Source organism: Cydia splendana, chromosome 4 (assembly GCF_910591565.1).
Source record: "Cydia splendana chromosome 4, ilCydSple1.2, whole genome shotgun sequence".
Taxonomy (NCBI): Eukaryota; Metazoa; Arthropoda; class Insecta; order Lepidoptera; family Tortricidae; genus Cydia; species Cydia splendana.
In genome coordinates, this window is record NC_085963.1 from 25,003,276 (window position 1) to 25,024,807 (window position 21,532).

The 21,532-nt window shown below is 37.0% G+C and overlaps 3 protein-coding genes across 3 annotated transcripts; 1 reads left to right on the forward strand and 2 right to left on the reverse strand.

Annotated features, from left to right (window-relative positions):
* Nucleotides 1-134: 134 nt before the first annotated feature.
* LOC134789563 (ATP synthase subunit g, mitochondrial) lies at nt 135-934 on the reverse strand. The gene is made up of 2 exons (XM_063760134.1): nt 774-934; nt 135-459 (listed from the first exon to the last, which is right to left on the reverse strand). The coding sequence occupies exons 1-2, from the start codon at nt 793-795 to the stop codon at nt 200-202; spliced, it is 282 nt and encodes a 93-aa protein (XP_063616204.1). The 5' UTR covers nt 796-934; the 3' UTR covers nt 135-199.
* Nucleotides 935-1,172: 238 nt separating this feature from the next.
* LOC134790170 (dolichyl-diphosphooligosaccharide--protein glycosyltransferase subunit 2) lies at nt 1,173-14,454 on the forward strand. Its single transcript, XM_063760984.1, has 10 exons — nt 1,173-1,331; nt 2,031-2,209; nt 2,637-2,905; nt 3,431-3,592; nt 4,015-4,162; nt 4,666-5,102; nt 5,252-5,405; nt 5,673-5,820; nt 10,877-11,092; nt 13,284-14,454. Exons 1-10 carry the CDS (start codon nt 1,319-1,321, stop codon nt 13,421-13,423), a joined length of 1,866 nt encoding a protein of 621 aa, XP_063617054.1. The 5' UTR covers nt 1,173-1,318; the 3' UTR covers nt 13,424-14,454.
* A 556-nt stretch (nt 14,455-15,010) lies between these two features.
* Nucleotides 15,011-20,531, reverse strand: LOC134790188 (ribonucleoside-diphosphate reductase subunit M2). Its single transcript, XM_063761017.1, has 6 exons — nt 20,308-20,531; nt 19,982-20,221; nt 19,546-19,781; nt 17,709-17,937; nt 16,023-16,241; nt 15,011-15,716 (listed from the first exon to the last, which is right to left on the reverse strand). Exons 1-6 carry the CDS (start codon nt 20,365-20,367, stop codon nt 15,564-15,566), a joined length of 1,137 nt encoding a protein of 378 aa, XP_063617087.1. The 5' UTR covers nt 20,368-20,531; the 3' UTR covers nt 15,011-15,563.
* Between the last annotated feature and the right edge of the window lie 1,001 nt (nt 20,532-21,532).

Consider the following 21,532-nt stretch of genomic DNA (forward strand, 5'->3'; position numbering starts at 1 on the left):
TTGGCTTATGTATTAATTTGATGTCATTAAAATACTTTATTTTTAGAAAAAAGCCCAAAGTAAGCTAGGTCATTTAATAAATTTCACTATTAAATATTACTCCACAAGCAGGTAGTCTAAATGAAGAACAGATGTTGATTTTAATAATTTATTTTGATGATCGAATTACAATATATCTACAGTACCCTTAACCGAAAACCTAAACATCATAGCCGACAATGTGGCGCTTGCCGATGCATTCTCCAATGTAGAACCAGAACAGCACCTCCATGCCGACGAGCGTGTTTAGGGTGGCCTCCTTCACGGTCTGGTTCTTCCAGGCGCCGGACTTGGCGGTGGAGAGGAGTTTGCCGATGCCTGACTTGATCTGAGGGATCTCGCTTAGTTTGGGAGGCGCTAGCTCAACCTTGGCGTATTTCATGAAAATGGCAAACTTGGGTCGCGCGCTCGCGATGGCATCTGAAAAATTATAAGCTCTTGTGAGAATTTAAGACTCGGGTTAGGTTAGATAGGGGGTAGATAGATGGAACTTTTTACACTTAACCTCAAATCCGTTTAAGAATATCGATTAGTTTACAATTACAAGTTTTATTTTATGATAACTCTCGCATGCCTCATTACAGCCATTTCGTAAGTATTCATGGGTAAATTGTGTTATAACCTGCGACCTTCATTTATTAAATTTATATTAGAATTATTACATAACTGATGCGACCAAAACATTGAAGAAATAATGTCATTGGTATAATATACTGTAAGTATTTTACACTTACTGTTAAGCAACGCGCTGGCCATTTCGGTAGGATTTAATTAAAACAGATGAAGAGGCAGACCGATTTGAAACCAAATTTTTGGTTTTGGAATGGAAGTTGATCAGATTTGACCTGTCAAAATCAGACAGATGGGCGATGGCCGCCAGTAGCCGCCAGTGCGTGTCTCGAATAGGTTTTCAGTTTGAGTAGACCGATTTTAAAGCCATAATAGACTATCGCACCGCGACCTTGGTGCGGTGCGGCGCACGTATCCGTATACTTGCGTAAGGTAGTTGCCGTACGTGTGTTAATGACGCAGCTACAAGTTAGAGTGAAATAGAGTTATTTTGACCGTACCATGGACGCAAAGCGGTGCGGTTACGGCTTTTATGTTTAGCCTATGAGTAAATATTTTTTATACTAGCAACTTTTGATGCTACGTCGATCGTTTCTGTCAAGCCTTGCCGGCGATGAATTAATTTATATTTATTTTCTAAGAAGAAAGTTAAAGATATCCTGAAAATAATTTAGAAATAAAGTAGGATTATACAAATTCTACTTTTAAAATGTACTTTCGTGGTAAGTATTTATGTTTTTAGCTACTTATACGCCCTATAACCTAAACCTTTAGGTAGGCCGCTTTTCAATCACGATTTTATAGCTTAGAAACCAATAAACACACATAATGATCCAGCAAATACCGTATTTGCACCCAAGTTTAACTGATAACAGGCACTAGTAATGTCTGAGATCGGTAAAAATATGTAAACAGTAAAGGACACGTCAGTGTTATCAGCAGACCAAGCGCCGCATTTCGCCGGAGCCACTGAACAAATATTTAACGAAAAAAGCGGCTAACTACTTTTTAAAACTATTTCTTACTTCTAACAACATGATAGGCCGAGACAGATCAGGTAATAGTAGAATCCTGCCGAAAATAAATTTTAATTTTTAACAAGCAGAAACGTCTGCGAACGATGCTATTAAGCTAAATTTAAAAGTGGAAAAATTACTGTCTTGCGTGAGACTTGAACTCTATCCAGTATCTATCCAGAGGCCGTGAGTTCAAGTCTCACCCAAGACAGTAATATTTCCACTTTTAAATGAATAAATTTATTCATTCCTTAATATGAAGACGTAGGTCATAAAGTCACCAATCTCTCGTATGAAAATGAGTTATTATTCTCTATAATATTTTGCACTGAGCAATAAAAGCCAAAAGATGCTACCTTTTATTCAAAATGACAATAAATAATGCAGGTTTACAATTTTTTTCAGCATTTTTATTAGTAAGCATCCTAGCACTAGGCAATGCCAACACACTGCAAGGCACGATCGACGTGAAGCGGCTGGAGGGCATCCTGCAGGAGAACCTGAAGAGCAAGGACCTCAGCTCCCTGTACTATGCGGTGAAAGGCCTGAAGCAGCTCAATGCCAAGATCCCTAACATCTGTGAGGTTAGAACCTAGCTAAAATTACTATTAGTGTTGCAACTTAAGCCTTGGTTGTATGTAAAAGGCTTCAAGGCTAAAGCAAGCCATCTGTAGTTATATAATAAAGCTAAGTTCTTTGATGTTCTCAGCTGAGGCCTTACTCTACTCACAATACTAATAGTATTACAATTACTGTGTCTATAGAATACACAGAGCTTAAGTAAAAAGGTAGTCTGTCTAAGCTAAACCAACATAAATATATAGAACAAAGTGAAGAGTATCACTATAAACATCATATTTTATAGAAATTTGACATAATCATGACATCACCACACTCTGTCATTGCAAATGGCATGCAGAGATAGCTTGGTCAGACTAGAATCATTTTGAAAAAGCAAGCCTTTATTGTATTCATCCTTTTTACCTTGTATTCCCATTTCTTTGTTCCCAGGACCTAAAAACTATAAAATATGACCTCAAAAACATTGAGCAAGTGTACTACCTCACCAACACAGCAGCCCTCTCCAACTGCCTCAACTCCCTCAAACCAGAGGTCCTGAGTGCCCCCGCCCAGACCCTGGACGAGAAGGATGCTACCATCCCGGAGCTGTACCATGCTGTGTACTCGCTGAAGGCCCTTGGAAAGGGCTCGGTGTATGATAAGGAGGACGGGCTCAAGAATCTCATTCAGTTGCTGAAGAAGGATGATTCTCCAGCTAAGTATGTTTGTTTTCTGTTTGACTACATTTTTGTGTATCATTTACATATACTCCAATTTGTATACATTATAAAACTAAACAAAAATCTGGCATATTTTACATCACTCGGTTAGATCATTTATAAAAGAACCCTATGATTAAAAAGGTAAAGAAATATATTGGTTTGAAAGGTTCTATCTATTATAAAGTTATTAGAAGAAATAGTAGATTGTTTGCATGTTGACTTAGCTATGAAACAAGCATAAACAAAAATCAAGGAATTAGATATCTCTAAATGATCTAATATAATAAAATAAGGATTTATTTTCTATAAAATATAACAACAAACAACAATATAAATACAGGTATTAATACTTTTAAATAGTACTTATGATAACTCTTTAACTTCAAGTCTTTTGGCATCAATAAAGTCCTCAACAAAGTTATCAAATCTGATTACAGCTGAATTAGCATTGCAAATAAATAGTAGTAGTATAGTGTACATATATCAGGAACAGGAAACCTAAAGAAACTGTATCTATCCCAGCTATGGCTACGTGTTCGGCCTCTGCGAGCACATGGGCTGTCTGGCTTGGAACGCGCAGCACGCGGAGGGCGTGCTGCTGGCCGCCGACGAGAGCGACGCCAAGGCCCTGCACTTTGAAGGAGGCCTACCAGTCACTTCTCTAGTACTCTCCACCATTCTCAGGTGAGATCGTCGGATATTTGTTATCTACACACCTAAAGAGTTTATTCTACTCTTCCTTAGCTATTTTAGTATTTTACCCAACGGTAGTTTTCAATTTAATAAAGAAAAACCTCCATCTTTTTAAAAGTTGGTTAACGCATTCACTGCCAGGGGGCGTGGCCTAGGAACAAACTTGTATGACGGTGAACGCACATGTGCGTTGGGGGCAGTGAATGTGTTAAAAATGTAGCCCAAAGCAATTCTTCACAGACCTAACTGCCTATTGCACAATCAAGGAAACAAAGGTGCTTCGCGAGGTGATTCGTTTCGTGTGGACCCTCTTATTAGAGATGAAAAAATTTAACACGATAGCAGGAAGTCAGAAAATTGGAAAGGATTTCTAGTGGTTTTTCTAACAAAATTTAGGTAATCTTGATTTACAGATCATACAAATCCCTGTCGAAGCCGTCACCCCTGACTGAGGAACAGAAGTTGAAGTTCGCCGCGTACCTGGTGTCGCGGCGCTCCGTCAACACGGCGCGGGGCGCCGCGCTGCTGCTGGAGGCCGCACAGGCCCTCGCTGATGACCAGGTAACTATTGCCATACATCCACCCACCCTTGACAATATACACTTCAAATTGTAAATACAAAACTGGCTGAGAGTTGTCTATGTTTTCTAATCCAGTGCTAGAAAATTTGTATTCGAACTTTTTGGACACGGTGTAGTAGAAAACCAGTCTAAAGCAATATTAATTTACATCAAAAATCTCTTGAGACCAATCCATTTTTTTATAACCTATTCTTTATTGAATGCTAGTAAAAGTGAACTTCTTAAACCTGCTGGTTGCTGGTCAAAAATCTAGGTGTAGGCGTTGTAAACCCATTGTAAACCACACTGTGGTAAACTATATACTCCATGTTATAAATATACTTTTTTGTAATACGTTTCTATGTAATTTAGTTTTAGTTTGCCATGAATAAATGAAATAATTCTATTATTCTTATACACTCAAAAAGGTGTTCTAAAGTCCATCCTTCAAAACGACAATAGTAATTCTAAAATAAAATTTATTTAAATTTATAACATTAACAGCCATCACCCATCTCCATCGCCGTCAAAGGCAAGAAGTACATCTCCTCCGACTCGGACTCCATCGAGATCTCCATCACAGACCTCCTCGGGCGCCCCATCAAGGGCCTCAAGGCCGACAAAGTTCTCGCCCAGTCCGGCACCAGGCTAGCCGATGATGTAGTTGTTCTATCTAAACAACCTTTAACACAGAAGCCGAATGAGCCTACAACTTTCATCCTGAACTTAAGCAAGATTAAGGCTCAATATGGCTTGTACAAGATAGCCCTAAGTGCGGATAGCAAGACGGCTAGTGTGAATGTAGCAGTGCTAGGAGAGATCCAAGTGGGGAGCGTGGAGGTGGGCATTGGGGATGTGGATGGAACGACTAGTCCGAAGCTCACCACGGTGGCGTACCCGAACAAACTGGCGGAAAAGCTGCAGGCGGATCATATGCAGAAGTGAGTATTTTTTATGAAAGTATGTGTAACAAGAACATTTTGTACAGATTCATCGTATTAAAAATAGCCCGGTGGCCGTTTTGAAGGCTGAAAATTTTCAAGTGTCCTTGCTTTACCGAGTAGTAGATTAAATAGTGATTATTTCCCAGGGTGACCCTGAAGTTGACCGTAAAGGACAAGTACGGAGCCCCGGTGCTAGTGCAGCAGGCGTTTGTCCGCGTGGCGCCCGCGGCGGCGGCCGGAGACCTCGAGGCCATTTACGTGGCCGAGCCCGACAACGCCAAGGCCTACAAAGTGGACCTGGTGAGTGTACTCAACTATAATGACTTCTTACAAAACGTCAGTCTTAGGCAACAGTAATGAATTCGACCAATCACGTGTCGCCGCGGTCAAGAGGAGTAAATAAGGGATAGAACAAAAGACGTCAACGCGCTACTACTTAATGAATAAGAAGTGCGTTGATGTCTTTTGTACTGAGATACTTAACTTTGTTTAATTATTTTAAAGTTGAGAAAGTATTATTTCAGTAGACTCGTAGAAAAATTATTGTAACACTTTTTGCTTTTTCAGAACGTGGGTGCCATCTCCAAGCACTTGAAGCACCGTTCGGGCGCGTACTCATTAACACTGTTCCTGGGAGACAGCGCCGCGGCCGCGCCCGTGGCCTGGCACCTCGGCGACCTGCTCTTCAACTTCGGACACGAAGTCGCCTTACCAGGTTACTATTATTATATTCTTGGTAACGTATCTTACAAGAAACAAAGGTTTTAATACTGTTTTTCTGTATATTACTTTGAATTCGCAATTTTTATATGTTAAAAAATATTCAGTATTCAGTTATTTATTTGCTAATATAGACAAAAGCCATGCAAATACAATAATAAAATATCACATAAAAACATAAAAAAATAGTAACAAAAACAGACAAAAATAGATCAAGAAATAATACATTACCAACAGTTAACACATAAATTCGATTGCTTAAATTAGTTGTATAAATAAAGAGAGATGTCAAAATAGTTATAATTTGGTCCAGAATTTCATACAATAATAGTGTCAAAAAGAAGGATTTAAAATATGTCAAAATATGAAATTAATTAAAATTGGGTAAAATAATTTAGTCAAAAAATCGAGTATAATATTCGTTCAGGCTGTAAAAGGGCCTACACATAAGATAGTTTTTAAGTTTTTTACTAAATAGTTGTACATTTTCAGCTGTCTTTATGTCGTCATCTAGTTCGTTAAAAATGTTTAATGATACTCGACAAATACTATTTTTAAAATGTGTATAATTTGACGGCGGTAGTGCTAGTTGCATTCTGCGCCTTAGTGGGTAATTCATTCCTTGGCATGTGAGTTTAAATGATTCAATATTTTTATACACATAAATACAAATGTGATATATGTACAGGGCTATTACTGTGAGGATTTTATACTCGACAAAAAGGTCTCTATGCGTTTCTGGAAAGTAACCAACAATGAGTCTTAAACTTTTTTTCTGTAGTAATAAAATTTCATTTATTTGTGTGCTATTTCCCCAAACTTCTATGCCGTATGCCGTATCTAACTATGCTTTCAAAGTAGGCGTGATATACTGATTTCAACGCTTCTGAATCGGTAAGTTTTGACAGGGATTTTAATGAAAAGCATGCACTTGCAAGTTTTTTACGCAAAAATCTCTATATGGTGATGCCATCTTAAAAAGGGATCTAATTCAATTCCAAGGAATCGTACACTATCAGATTTGGTAATCGGCAGATCAATGGAATAATCAGGTATGTACTGCTCGTCTGAAAGTGATGTAATTACTTTTGTTCAAGTTTAATTGCAAGCCATTAGCCTTAAACCAGTTATCTATACTATCCCAACACAGCTTAGCTTTTTGGCCCAGTTCATTAAAGGTATTGCCTTTTATAATGATACTAGTGTCGTCTGCATACAGACACGGGGTCCCGCAAGGCAGACAGTCCGGCAAGTCGTTAATGAAAATAATAAACAGCAGCGGCCCAAGTACTGAGCCTTGAGGGACGCCGCACTTTAACAATCTATGTTCTGATTTATTGAGTACTTCGCTTCCAGATTCGTTGACATTTTTAATTTCGACATACTGAGTACGACTGCTAAGATAAGATGTAATCAAATCTAGTACAGAACCACGAACTCCATAGTAATCTAGTTTATTTACTAATTAATATTCTGTGATCTACACAATCAAAGGCTTTACTCAGATCACAGAATATGCCTGCACATTTATCACCTTGATTGAGGTTGTCAATTACCTCTGTAACTAAACCCACCGTAGCTGCCCAAGTAACAATTTGTGGTTCTATAGTAGTCGATAGAACGTTTCCCAAATACCACCTAAGGTCCTATAAAAGACCAAAGAAGATTGTATAAAGCCGAAATGGCGCATCTTATGTGCCATTCAGTGATATAGTAGACCTGTAGCAGTGTCAGTCGTGACGTTTTAGGTCTATAAAAGTGATGTGATGATCACTTTTGTGCTAATTTGTTGTCAGTAACGCCATTATAGTGTTAATTTATACTATAGTGGCATTGGAGATTCCATTATAGTGCTTGTTTTATACTATAGTAGTATTTGAAATTGTATTATAGTGCTTTTTTATACTATTGTAGAATTCATAGTTCCTTTACTACGAAATTTGCTATCAAGTTTTCCATCAACTGTTGTGAGTGGTTTTGTTGGGTGTTTACTTCACAAAAACGGTACTAAGTAAAATGGTGATAAGTAAAGACTTTATATTAATATGCGCCATTTAGATGTCGAATAATTCGGTCCTTAGTGCAAAAAGTATATGGGACGGAAGTTTTACCGTTAGAATAGTATTAGTTTAATGAGGAATTTTAAATGCCCCCTCGATTTATTTATGTTTTTAATAAAATAATTTAATAAAATATTATGATATTCACCATAGTTACTACTATACAGCCAAGAAGTAAATCCGACGCTTTTATAGGCTAACTATAAAACTTACGACGAAATATTCACCGCCATCATGATTAAAATTAGGGTTCCAAAAGAATTTAGCTGTGACCCAGTTACACCTACAAACTCTTTAGAAAGATATAGGATTTTTTTTTTAATTTAGATGTAGTCATTACTGTTGTTTCCTTTTTCAGTGTGATTGGTAAAAAAAATGTGCTAATAATGGATGTCGATAAATATCTAAACCGTCACGATTTTATGCTTGTATTAAATCATTGATGATAAATCTCACCTACAATCACTAATATCACTGGGGTCTTTTTTATCAATTCATTAAAATATAAAAATATTTTGTACGGAACCACATTATGTGGCTTAGGCCTGAACTTATATAAGCAAGATATAAGTAGCCATTACAGATCAAATTTATCATTTACAAGTAGTCGTTTTCTACCTTTATGTATCTAACTCGGTTTATATAAGACATAAAAACTCAACTATAACGCTGTTGTCTTTTAAAAGAAAAAACAAAACCACTATACAACATTTTTGTGATATAAAAGAGTCATTGTGACGTTTACAGCGATGAGATATAATAGGGATTTAAAAACTACTAAAGCGCTTTTTAACGCTATAAATATGTCCCAAAAACGCTACTATAGAGCAAAACAGTTCTATAATAGTGTTCATATGACTACTAAAGTATTATGTACTATAGCAGTGATCTCTAAAGCCACTAGATCCTAAAATCGTTGTATAGTTGGGTTTTTGTCACTGTTAAAACACAAAACTATAGCGGCTTGCAGGGAACCTTAATAGCGCAAACTACTAAAGTATTATGTACTATAGCAGTGATCTCTAAAGCCACTATATCCTAAAATAGTTGTATAGTTGGGTTTTTGTCACTGTTAAAACACAAAACTATAGCGGCTTGGCAGGGAACCTTAATAGCGCAAATTAGTTGCATAAAAGTGATTCCAAATACTATTATACAGTAATATTGCTCTATAGTGGTTATATTTGAACCTGTTATAGTACACGCCTATAACGGCTCTATAAAATGATGAAATAAACCTTTACATCAATTGCTTATAGAATATATTAGCTGTATAAGCCTATAGAGCAAAAAGGTGTTGCCAAGCGCTTTTATACGACAAGTGGTCACCTCTGAAACCTTAATACGACGTCTATACAAGCTTTTAGCGATAAAAACTAAAATTATAGGACTAAAATGTTACTTGGGTGATATTGTATTCTTATTTTTACAGAACCCATGTTGATGTATAGACAAGAAATTACAATCATTAAGGTGTTTAACGAGTCGTTCTGCCAGACATTTTTAAAATATCTTCGCAATTATAGATAATAACGATATGGGCCGATAGTTATCGAACGAGCGAGCGAAGCGAAGCGAAGTTCTTACATTCGACTTTGAATACGCGGCTGGCTAGCGGCACGTCCCGGCATTTCGATGTTTTTAAGCTGAACTGTCAGAAGATAGTTTGATACTCTCAAGAACTTAAGTAAATTTGTTCTAATTTAAATGAAGTTGGGTAAACGTGTAGTCGAGGGCATTATATTTTAGTCATTAATTTATGAGCAGGTCCGATCAAGGGGTTATTGAGCTAGAAGACCTTAGAAGACCAAAAAGCTGTTTGTGAGAGGTCTTGCTATTCTGGTCATTTTTTTTTGCAAGTAACATGGTCGAGTTTAGTATCAAATGAAAGTGCTCGACTTACACTTTTATAATATCGTTTTTAAATTTACCATTTTGAAATAATTAGCAAGACAAAAATTAAATAGAATAAACATAATATATGTATATGACATTTGACAGGAAATATTTCGGCTTGGCACAGATACAGTTTATTTTAATCTCTATGGTGGTGACTTAAATCCAGGGGAGGGACAGCCGTATACGAAGCCCTTTATTCGAAAAATAGCGCCATCTATATTACTTAACGCTAAACTTGTAAATGGCGCTTCAAAATTTATGCAAAAAAGCAAATCTTGTCAGTAGAAAAAGGCGCGAAACTCAATTTTTTTATCAGACCATATCCCCTCGCGCCTACATTTTTTCTACTGACAAGATCTGCTTGGCCAACTATATTATACATACTACTCTTTGCTTAAATCTATCAGTTAAGGGCTCCACAGACCTTGCAATAAATCCACGCGATCTTTGATCCATTGCCGCCTATAGAGCGACATAAAATAGTAGAAATTAAATAAAATGGAACTCAAAAATGTCTATACTAAATTGTTGCCATGTGTAAGCATTTTACGTCAAAAATGTGATAGTTACGTAGAAAGTGGCGCCCTCATTTATTTTCTATAATTTTATGTCGCACTATACGAGTACCTAAGTAGGTGCAACAAAGTCAATCGCCATGGTATAATAATATACTCCGCCTGGTACTCTCTTCCCGTCTTTTCTAGGTCACTTGACTGACAAAAGCCTACGTCATCATGCGACAGCGCTATATAGCGGCCATGTTATTGTGACGTAGGCCTGTGTCACTCTGGGAAGAGAAGACCATGTTTTATTAGACTATGGTCAATCGCTATATAATTTTTGGTTAACCGCGAGTTCTCAGTTCGGGGCGAACTACTAGTTTACATCAGATTTACAACCTTTCTTATGTATTGGTACTACACGAGCGACTTTAAGGGCAGTGGGAAAGATACCTTCTTTAACATGTTCGTTGAATATGTGGCAGAGTGGAATACAAAGAACTTCTATATTATTTTTTAGTAGGGCAGTACTTAAATTGTCCGGGCCACATGAGTTACTATTCTTTTGATTGTTTACTTTTTTCTTTCCCAGCCACCCCGGCTCCGGCCGCTCGCGGCCCACTGCCCGAGATTTCCCACCTGTTCCGTGAAGCGGAGCCCCGGCCTCCCCGCCTGGTGTCCGACGTGTTCGCGGTGGCGTGCGCGGCGCCGCTGCTGCTGCTGCTGCTGCTGTGGGCCAAGCTCGGGATCAACCTGTCCTACATGCCGTTCACACCCAGCATGCTGCTGTTCCACCTGGGCTTGGGAGGTGAGATATGACTCATCTCAAACTTGTATTACAAACTAAACATAAGTTTGAGGTGCGTCGCACCCCTATTATTAAAACATTTTTACATTGTCCGATTCGACATCAAATAGAATAATAACCTTTGATCACAGAATACGTAATAGTACTACCGTACAAAAAGGACACTTCCTACAAAACCGAAGTTTGACAGCGATTCAGGATCGAATCATGATATCCCTTTCTAACTTATGGCACTAACCCTTTCGACTATTTAGGGTTATCAAAATTCAAGTAATTATCTTATCTATGGTCGTGCACGCAAAGGGACGTCAAGTTGTGTCAACCTTAGTAATTACTCTGAACAATGCTGAGCCGAACGGAGCCGAGTTTGCCCGAACCCAAGTAGCATTGCAAGTTGTATATAAGCTGTATTAAAGTTTATTTGTATACTATAAGCTGTACAGTTAGGCTGTACAAAGGCTGTATAAGCGCTTATACAGCCCTTATAAGTAAAAAAAGGCCCAAATTATACAGCCTTTGGCGTTATTAGAGCTGTAGAGTAGCTGTATAAGCAATACATAAGCTGCATAATAGCTGCATTACAGCTATATTTCGGTGTAACAGGAAACCTTAACACTACAGATAATCTCTTATAAGTACGATATAAGAATATAAGTTTTAAATGAGTTATAAGAAAGAATTACAAGAGAATAATAATCATTTAAGAAACTAAAATGCCTTAATCTTGTTCATTCGTAATATAGTAATGGCGACAATAAAGTGTTATAGTGGATGGTAAAAGTAAAAGTAAATATTATACAGGACTTGAATGGAATATTACATTATTGGTAAATGCGGATTATTATTTATTGTGAACCTGTGTATCTTTTCTGGCAAAATATTTACGCGCCTGCAAAATAACAAAGAGAAACCATTAGGAAAATATCAAAAATCGGTAAAGTTACTGTTTGTTTTTAAGGTTAGAGTATCATAAATCTTTATAAATATTAATTCTAAGGCTAAACAATTTATTTTAGCTGGTAATTATAACACGGCGTTAGTCTGCTAAATATTTGCAAGTATTTCTTTAATTATATTTACAAATACGTTTTTTTTTATTGCAAAATGGCGACAATTTTTAAACAGCCTACAGGATAGTTGGAGAGCATTATAATCTTAGTAGCTGTGCTGTGTAATAAATGGAGTGTCTTTTACAGCTTTTGTAATTAAAACAGCTTTATAATAGAATATTTGTATTCGTTTGGCTGTATTTCGGTTCTCCGTACATAAGTTATAATTCTCTTTAGAGATCCGTATAACAAATAAAAAACCTGTACTGTAACTGTCATATATTCCTTTAGTTTTATAATACACTTATTTTCAGAAATCATTACACTACTATACTTATACGAGTGTAAAATTACGCCAAAAGATTGTTATAAGCGACTCTATCAGTAATACAGAAAAAAGCTGTACTATAGCTGCCATTTATTCATTTGGATTTATAATACCCTTACAGACAGAAGTTATACAACTACTATTCTTATAGGAGAGTAAGATTACGCCATAAGAAATAGCTTTAAAACGGGGTTGACAGATACATTTGTACAGCTACAAGTGCCAAGTGATACTACAATACAGCCTGTATACAGCTTTTACGATAAAATTAGCTTGTAGTGTTTCACAACACTTAATGTTTTAAAATGGAGTTGACAGATACTTTTGTACAGCTAAAAGTGCCAAGTGTTACTACAATACAGCCTGTATACAGCTTTTACGATAGAATTAGCTTGTAGTCTCTCACAACACTTTTAGTTTTATAGTAGATTTTTTATATTCTGATAAAGCACCCCATGCTTCCGCAGAATCCTTTATAATGATTTTATACAGCTTGAGCTGTATAATGTCTGTAAAGTACCTTTTATACAGCTTAAATCTTTTCTGACACTCTTATACGTCCCTTAAATCACTCTAAGTTCTTAATTGGCTGCTATATTGATGTTGCCGACACTTTATGCTACTTGGGAAGTCAGGAGTGTCTCCCCACTGCTTTGGTAAAAACCAGCTGCTAAAAAGTGCCCTATCCCTCCGCCTCTATCCCTACGACTTCGCCCCGTCGTAATATTACACTGCTCCCACTAAATACTCATTCATTTCTAACAATAACAATGAAAATGTATGTAACTAAATGGTAATAATCCGTTGCATGCAGGTTCCCTGGCCCTGTACGGTGTGCTGTGGCTGCAGCTGTCCATGTTCGAGACGGTGCGCTACCTGCTCCCCCTCGCCGCCGTCACGTTCCTGGCCGGACACCGCCTGCTGCGCCGCCTGGTGGCCGACAAACAACACTAATCTCTCACGAAGTTTGTTGTGAACTAGCCTTAGCAGAACCTGCACGAGATGAGAATAACTAAAGACTCGATTATTGTAACGCCTCGAGTCAAGAGTCAACCGAGCCTCACTCAGGACATTTACAAATTTAACAAACTGTCATCCATTCAATATTACCTGCCCTAAAAACGGCTTGAAAACGCATCATCTACAAACGTTCTTAGGCAAGTTCTAGCTTCTTCTATCTACAAACCCCTTATTCATAAAAGCACTACAAACCTCAATTAGCTAATAATCGTTTGTCCCTATCTGTCATTTTGGCTTATGTATTTGTAAGAAAGGGATCAAACATAATTTAACTAAATCAGGCCCGTAAAGTTTTATAAATAAGGGGGTTAGTTTATGGCCTAAATAAACAAATACATCTTAAATTATATTGAGTGGGGCATTTGTGGAGAGATTTTAATTAAGATTCAGTGTAATCAATAACCATGCATTGTTTAACTGAATAGAATAGACTGCTAGATCTTACAGAACGTCCTCTAATAAAATATGAATAAATTGTGCATGGATTTACTGAATTTTCTATTTGTAATATAATAAATGGAAGGATGTGAAGTGAGATTTACGAGTATCAACATATATGATAAAATTGCAATATTAAAAGTGATGTGGACTATAATATAAAACTAGATACATATGTTACAATGTATTGTCTGTTTGAAAAATATGACTATCAGTTTAACTTATGCACAAAGAGTGTATGATGTTATAGTCATAAGGTCATAACAATAACATTTACTATTTATTTGTTCGTGTGTATGTGCAATTAATGTGCTCTTATTATTTCTTTGTCAATCTGAAAGCGGCGTCTATTACCTTTTTCTAAATTATAAAAAATACACGTGTGGATTGAGTTCCCTTCTAATTTAAGTTGTCATGTCATTCCTCGTTCTCTGTGGCATATTTCTTTGCTTAAGAATGAATCAAGTAAGTATGCTACAGGGTTCCGATAATTATAGATTTTATAAAATAAAGATGTTGTTTCTTTTCATCTTTTGTATTATTTGTCTACTATACTATGTGTCTATTCTATTCTACGCCAAACGTTTCGTTATTTGAAATGACAACACAAATGATATAAACACCGCGTTCGGACCAGACGCGCCGCAACGATTGCCATTTTAGATGTTACTGACCCGAAGTTCATCGACTTTGTATGTAAAGTCCCGAGGCCTTTCAGTAATATTTTGTGTAAACAGATTGCGAGTATATGCGCTTTATCCAGATGCAGACTTCTCTAAGTATTCGCTATCAAGTATTATAGCACCTCTCGTCTGCGTATAATAGGATCCTAAGCGAAATTTTTGTGCAGAACATTTTTTGTCTTAATCGGCGCGACCGCCGATATACTATTTTTCAATAGTCACGCATGACGCAGGTGTGCACCCGCGAATGTTTTAGCGGAGGCCCTCATTCCATGCCATACAGTATGACGCATGTGGCTCCACTACTAGTCTATTTACGGACACAGCCGTAACTGTACCACGAAATTAGGTAGAATAGAGGAATCCATTTGGTAATGGCACGACAGTTAATTAAATACAATTTGTGGTCATTAAAAGTTTAATTTTATTTATCATTATTATCACATCACACGTTACCGATTCTAAGAAAATTGCATTAAGAACCTAATCCAAACTAATTCTTAAAAAAAAGTACAAAATGCAGGAATAAAGTTCATTCTTAATTAATATCTTATTTAATTTATACTTATATTATTATACTCTCTGTCCGCCAGGTACTTACAATAAAAGTCACTTATCTTAAAGTAGTCAATATTCTATGAGATGTCAAGGGGAATTTATGAAAAAGGATTTTCACATAGCAATAACCGTACCGGCTCCACCGGTAGATATCTTATCAATTTACTAGGCATTTACTATTATTGGAACAAATAATACTGTCAGTCCATGCACTCACTCTTACAGCGATCGAGAAAACATATACAAAATACACAATTTATAAATCTTAATATTGTGCCTTATCCATTGTATAAAATAATTAATTTTGTACAGAAAGTTCTCTATGGAAGCGATAAAAAGTTTAACATCGCCGCGTAGTGCGTACATGATACTACAAATAAGTAACTCTAGAAATGCTAAAACTCAGCGTCTAGCGTAAAGACGTTGTCCATGCGGTTGGCCATGACGCCCCACTTCTGGTACTCGCCGACCTTCTTCTCGAAGAAGTTGGTCTTGCCCTCCAGCGAGATCAGGTTCATGAAGTCGAACGGGTTCTTTGTGTTGTAGTGCTGTGGAAAATGTAAATACATTAATACTATTGTTAAAACTAGTGACTCTGTGAAGCTCCGACATTTTGAAAAAAAAAGTAACAAAAACGAAATTGTCAAAAAAAACTATTTAATTCCTGAACCTGCTCACCAAATTTCTGCTAACAAAATCGAATACGAATTTAAAATGTGTGGCAATGATGAGAAATAAAATTAAATCCTAATTTTTACCAACTAGACCCTACACCCAAAAAAAAATTGTGCAATATTGCAATAACTTGCACATTGCACACAACCACATATTCTCATTTCTCAATAATTAATTACCTTTTCACCAATAAGATCCATCAGCAGCCTGTCAGCAACAAACTCGATGTAGTCGGACATGAGGTCGCAGTTCATGCCGAGCAGCCGCACGGGCAGCGCGTCCGTGAGGAACTCCTGCTCGATCACCACCGCGTCCTTGATCACGGTCAGCACGCGCTCCTTGCTCGGCTTCTGCACCAGGTGCTTGAACATCAGGCACGCGAAGTCTGTGTGGAGGCCCTGGGAAAAACAATACTTTATAGCTGTATGCTCGACAATCACAATAATCAGTTTACTCCATTGGCACACCTCAATCAAAGAAAACAGTTAGCCCGGGAAGTAGTGTCATAAGGTGCAAATTTTGGTATCGGATGAATTCACTTAGCATTAAAATTTGCACTTCCCATAAATTGGGTGACACTACTTCCCTCACTAAGTATAATTCACAATCCTAAAAGCAGAGGTAAAACGCGTCACACACTTAATTCAGTCGTCCTACTAGCATCCTACTAGGATCCAAAAAAAATGTCCTAGTAGTAAAAAAATAGTCATAAGTATCCTAGCTAGTGCAGTCATACTAACTAAACACGATTACACCGTCTTTTAAAATAGCTTCTTCTATATTCAGGATGGTTCAATGTACTGAAATAGGCCTTCTCTTCTTAGTCGGTTCCTCAAGGCTGAGGGTCGTGACCATCAGGAGTGCAGTTCTTCACCACCGCTCTCCAAACCCCCCTGTCTTGGGCCAGCTGTATTGACCCCTGGATGTTGACACCCGTAGCGTCGCGTATGGCATCAGACCACCGAGTTGGAGCCCTGCCTCTACTCCTTCTCCCTTCAACGCACCCAACCAGAACGAGCTTTTCAAAGCTGGACGGGTCTTGGCGGGCCACATGGCCATAGGCCTTGGACACTTGGAAACTTCTTGGACAATGCTTTGTGTTATAGTATAAGTATATCTTACCATATCTCGGGACCATGGGGTCCCGGACCTTTGGGAGGCGTGCGTGGTGCTTTTTAGTTTTAGTTTTTTTTTTTTTATATATATATATTGTTGTATTGACGATTATTGAATAAAATATAAGGCTATGAATTAGATAAGAAGAAAAAAAAAAAAAAAAAAGGTCTCTATTTTGTGTTTTGTATCTCCATTACAAAAGTTAGTATGCATAATAAAACCTGTTTCTGTAATCATCTGAGCAAATACCTAAATGTTTACTCTTACATGATGTGTATGTATGTGAGCTACATTACAAAAAATATGTTTACTTCTGAGATCTACTTTGTCAACAATGGAGCCTCTGGTCATAAAATAGTAATCACTTGACTATGTGCTATTTTTGTACTGATAGCATATCTTCAAGAGCTTTCACAGTACAGTGCTTATCAATGGAATGACTGTAACCCAAACAGCTTAAAGATAACCCATACGTGACCACTTTATCAGACTGATTAGTGACCCAATTTATGCTAGCTTTAGGCATTTCATGTTGTTTCAGAATTTCTTTTATTATTGATTATACTTAGCATAAATGGGCACAAATAAAACTACTGATAATGTAGTGTGCAAATAAGATCAAAAATATCTGATCATGTTTTTCATTCAAACCACAGCTTATTTTCTCCATGCTCGCAGTCCTAAAAACTAATAATAAAATATTTGTATTAAAAAAAGAAACAAATATTGAGAGGAAAAGCTGTACAAACCTCATCTCTGGAAATAAGCTCATTGCTGAAGGTCAAGCCTGGCATAAGGCCTCGCTTCTTCAGCCAGAAGATGGAAGCAAAGCTGCCGGAGAAGAAAATGCCTTCAACTGCGGCAAAGGCTACTATTCTCTCTCCAAAGGTTGCCGTCTTGCTTCCGATCCATTGTAGAGCCCAGTCTGCCTTCCTTTTGATGCAAGGAAGTGTTTCAATGGCATTGAATAGGAAATCTCTGAAAGTAAATTAATAAATTAGCTAATTATGAGTAGAAATCAACAGAATAAAGTGAGGGAGTATCATTGTAAACAGTTTTCGATGTATTTAGTGATAGGTTTCTTTCATTGCATTTGCAACACCTACTGACATATGTAAATTTATTAATTTACGCTACCCAAAGGTTGTCTGGAAGAGATCGTTTTTTAGCGATAAGACCGCCTGTTGTTTACCTCTGCTTGTATTTCTGTTTTCTTTTGTATTGTCTTCTTTTATTGAGGTGTGCAATAATAGTAGTTTGTGTTACAAGGGATCAAAATGATATATTTCCGTCAAGGGCGTACATTGAATCCTGAATGAAGGGATGGATTCTACAATAGAATCCTGAACGTAGTGAGGGATTCTAAAGTAGAATCCTGAGCGTAATGAGGGATTCAAGTGTTAACGCCCAAAACGAAATAATTTTGATACCGTGTGACACATACTGCTTTTCACAACAACTATGAGGAAAATAAAAAATCTTAGTGTAGGCACAATTGTTATGTTTCAAAATATTATTCAAGCTAAAAAAAGAATGCAAAAAAATAACAAAAACAGTGTCCTAGAACAGAAAAGTGCCACTTAGATCCCCCCTAGGAGGGAGGAAAAGTGCCACTTTGATCCCTCCTAGCGGGGAAGAAAAAGCCCTTTTCCAAATAGGTGATGTGAAATAGTACATTGTGCAACATGGGGCGTAAGTTGAATATTGCAAACGAGAGTAAGTTAAATCGCGACGGCTTGCCGGAGCGATTTATAGACTCGAGTTTGCAATATTATTACGCCCCGAGTTACACACAATGTTTTTCATCACACTTGCTATACAAAAATTAAGTATAAAGACAAAAAACTGTTAATTATGGCACTAGAAACTTCATAACTCCCTAGGGAGAACGCTTTTTCTATAACTCCCGCTAAACCTGCATGCAATTCCACATTTACTGAGCGAGTGTGATGAAAAGAGTATTTTCACATAGGACACGATTTTTTTCATTTTTACATACAATTTTTTTAGCTTAAATAGTGTTTTGATACGTGATAATTTCCTCATTTATTTATTTTTTTATTTTCCTCGTAGTTTCCGCTTCATTCAGGATTCAATTTACGCCCTTGACGGAAATATATCATTTTGATCCATTGTAACACAAACTACTATTGTATTGTATTGTATATTTTCATAGAAAAATGACATATAATAATGACAATACCACAATGTGTGATTGCAAATGCCATGCAGAGTTATTTAGCGTGGTTCAATTCTGTCTACATGCCTAGCAGGATAATAAAATTCTGTGCAAATGTAAAAACATGATGACTCATTCTATTTCGTTCCACATGACTGATCTTGTGGATCTGATAATAATGTCACTAGAAACATCCATGAAAATGGGTGTAATTATATATAGTGAATAAGAAAATGAGCTGTTGATGTAACCCTTTATTTATAGGGTATGCTTTTTTGATATTATATGGCAAAAAATTACCACCCTATCATTTTGTGTTTTTTTCTTATGCAGTATCTTTAGGACTTGAAGCTGGAACCATGTATTTTTATAATCTGGTCCATTTAATGATTAGAAATGTTACATACCTTTCCTTAGGATCTCTGATGTATGTGTCAATCAATAAAGAGTACATTTCAGAATGTACATTTTCCATAGCGATCTGGAACCCGTAGAAGCATCTGGCTTCTGTGACCTGCACCTCTTGCGAGAAGCGCTCCACCAGGTTCTCATTGACAATTCCGTCCGAGGCAGCGAAGAATGCCAGCACATGCTTGATGAAGTGTCTCTCACCATCCTTTAGGTTCTCCCAGTCGTGCATGTCCTATGATCAGATATAAAGTAATGAGTCACAGGTAAATAGCTTCAGAACAAGTTTTGGTATGACCCGAATAATATGATGCAATTCTGATACATGTATGGAATAATAAAATAGACAATTTATAATGTAATTTATATGATATACTATGTAAGAAATGTTGCAGATAAAATTAAGATTCAAAACATGAATGTAAATGAGGTTACCTTAGAGAGATCAACTTCCTCCACCGTCCAGAAGGATGCTTCAGCCTTTTTGTACATTTGCCAAATGTCGTTGTACTGGATTGGAAAGATAACAAATCTACGAGGGTTTTCGCGCAGGAGGGGCTCCAGCTGGGGGTCGAACGCGGGGGCCTCCTCGGTTTTCTCAACATCCATTGTATCTGATTTTTCCTCTTTTACGTTGCCGTTTTGTGCTGCGAGTACGTTACTCTTTACGGGTGACTATAAGAAACGATTTGTATGTTATTTTTGAAAAACTGTATGATGACAAGAGAACGAGATAAGGTTAGAAAGTCAATAGAAAATACCTTGATATGCACGTTGTTGATTCCGTTGTGCAGATTTTCCTTGTCGTTGATTAGAGACATTTTGCTATATTGGTGACACTGGAGGTATTTTAATGAAACAAAGGGCACTTTATTTTGCCACACAAATATTGTACAGGACAGCACAGTGATCAACACACAGTTAAGTCAGAAAACCCACTGGAGAAGTGAATTGCCGCTAGAATTTTCCACAACTCCCCGTATTTGTGTTTTTGATTACCCCAAATGGCGGGAAACTAGCAAGGCGTTCCAAAGCGTACTTATTAGATATCGGCTTATCTAAACATTGCTGATACTTTGTAAATAGTCTCTATGTGTTTATTTTAAAAGGTTTAATTCATTAACAAAAATAATTAATTATAGAATATCACTAAAACAATATTATCAGCATAAGCTTTTCTTATTCCAACTTAATTTATATAAGTTTATTAGTACCGTTTGGAACTAAAGAAAAATACGTTGAACGAACCATTCAGGATACGTGCTTAAAAACGCGGGAACGTGCGGGAATCACCAAATCACTATACTTTTAATTGTAGTTAAAAACTAAATCTGATTTTATATCCATTGTAAACTTTTCATAAATTTCTACTTGAATTAAATGTGAGAGTCAATTTCACGTATTCACATTTAATCTACATTGCAAGTAATAATTTCTATCACTGAACAAAGAATGTGTGTTTGGTTGAAAAGTAATTTCCTGTTGGTCAGCTGTTCAGTTTGTCCAATCACTACACTCAAAAAGTGTGGGAAATGCAAGTTGTGTTGGCGAGTTGACTGTAACTTTCACTGACCACGACAATAATTAAGGCTTCGTCACACAGGAAGATAGGTTGTTTAAGCTCTTGTGGTCTTGTCTTGACTATTTCGCATTTAAATTTATTCAACCGAAAACTATGAAGTAACGTACAGACCATCAGACCCCAGGTTGTCCTCAAATGAAATACCTACACTTCGATTTGACATGTATATGTTGCAGTCAAAAGTGTGAACTGGTCAAAAGAACTTTTAACCGACAAAAACAGGCAAAACTGCTTTTGACAGCATGTTGGTCAAAAGTATTTTTACCTGAAAATCATACCTATTTCTGGCAGGAGTTTCGTTTTTAGGGCGTAGCAAAAAAAATAACCCTAACCTACCTATCTCTGGGAACAGTTTCGTTTTTTGGGCGTAGCAAAAAAAAATAACCCTAACCTACCTATCTCTG